Here is a 1,447-nt window from a genome sequence, read left to right on the forward strand (position 1 = left end):
CCTACATTTGAGTGGAGATGGGATGTGGCACCGGTGTCCATGTACCAATCGGCTTGACCCGGTTCGTTTAGAGTCATCGTGTTAAACATTTGTGGAAGAGTCGTGGGCTCCAGACTAGGTTGCTGAACCTGAAAAGCCTGTTGTTCAGTGTTGTTGGGCTGAGGAGAAGAAAAAAATTGTTGTTGTTGGGCCATAGGCTGTTGTTAGGTCGGTTGATTTTTGTGTCTAACACCAAACAAATTAGACTGGTTTGAGACCCCACCTGGGTTTGGTAACAAGCCCTGCTGAATAGATCCAACGTTGGGCTGGTGAACTTGAAACCAGCCATAAGTCCACGCTCTCCCTGTTCCTCGCTGTTGACTGTTGCCATAAAAATAGTTTCCACCACCATTGTGAAATCGACCGCCATGTCGGCCTCCATCTCTACCGCCCCTGTTATATCGACCACCACGACCACCCCTGTTATAGCCTCCTCTACCACCATTAGTGTGATTATTTTGAGGAGACGATTGAACTGTGAGAGCATTTGGAGAAGAAGGATTGTCTACATGGGTAAGAGTCGCATCTCTTTTTTCATCCAAGAGCATCTGTTGTTCTTCACAAATCAATATAGATCTTGCATCCCAAAAAGATGGGGGCAAGTCACGGTGCCTGATGGTTGTCGCAATATGGCAGTATTTAGGTGACAGCCCATTTATCATATATGTGACAAGATTCGTATCAAAGACTTTGGCGTCCATATGTTCCAGGCGATCGGCTATAGACGTAATCTTATTGCAGTAATCAATGACATAGGAGGTACCTATAGAAATATTTCGAAGTTCTCTGTCTAGTTGGATGACCTTGGAGGCTTTGTTGTCACGGAAAACTTTCTCGAGGCTTTCCCACACTGCAAACGCTGTTGCCTGTCTTTTAAAAATCATGTTGAGAAGAGAAACTGATAGAGTGCCATACAACCATGATTTAACAATCGAGTCCATACAAAGCCATGTATCCATGGCAGTTATTGATTCTTTTTCTTTGTCTTTGTCAGAAGTTTGAGAAGAAGGCTGAGCAGGAGGCTTGAGATGATCGTCAACACCGTATCCAATACAATGGATTTTAAACAGCTCTCTCCATATATCATAGTTCATTTGATCCAAATCCAAGACAAAAGGGACACCATGCTTTATATTGATTGTTGAAGAAGGTTTGTCTGATATGTTGGTGGACATCGTGAGAAGAAGATTGAAGAGAGGCTTCGAAAACAGAGAAAATATAGAATGAAAAAGTATTATCAGAAAGATGAGACGACGGCTAGGGTTATTGAGAATGATCCAAGTTTACAGGAATTGCTCTGATACCATGATATTGTATAAAATTCCCCATGAACCCTTTTCATTAATAACCCACAATATATATAAGTAACATATGAGAAAAGGGTCAAACAATAAAAGGGTCGGGCTAT

At 42.2% G+C, this 1,447-nt stretch overlaps 1 protein-coding gene across 1 annotated transcript; it reads right to left on the reverse strand.

The window, feature by feature from the left end:
• Positions 1-203: 203 nt before the first annotated feature.
• On the reverse strand, positions 204-1,214 carry LOC111901484 (uncharacterized). Its single transcript, XM_023897354.1, has one exon. The coding sequence runs from the start codon at positions 1,212-1,214 to the stop codon at positions 204-206; it is 1,011 nt and encodes a 336-aa protein (XP_023753122.1).
• Between the last annotated feature and the right edge of the window lie 233 nt (positions 1,215-1,447).

Source organism: Lactuca sativa, chromosome 2 (genome assembly GCF_002870075.4).
Source record: "Lactuca sativa cultivar Salinas chromosome 2, Lsat_Salinas_v11, whole genome shotgun sequence".
Taxonomy (NCBI): domain Eukaryota; kingdom Viridiplantae; phylum Streptophyta; class Magnoliopsida; order Asterales; family Asteraceae; genus Lactuca; species Lactuca sativa.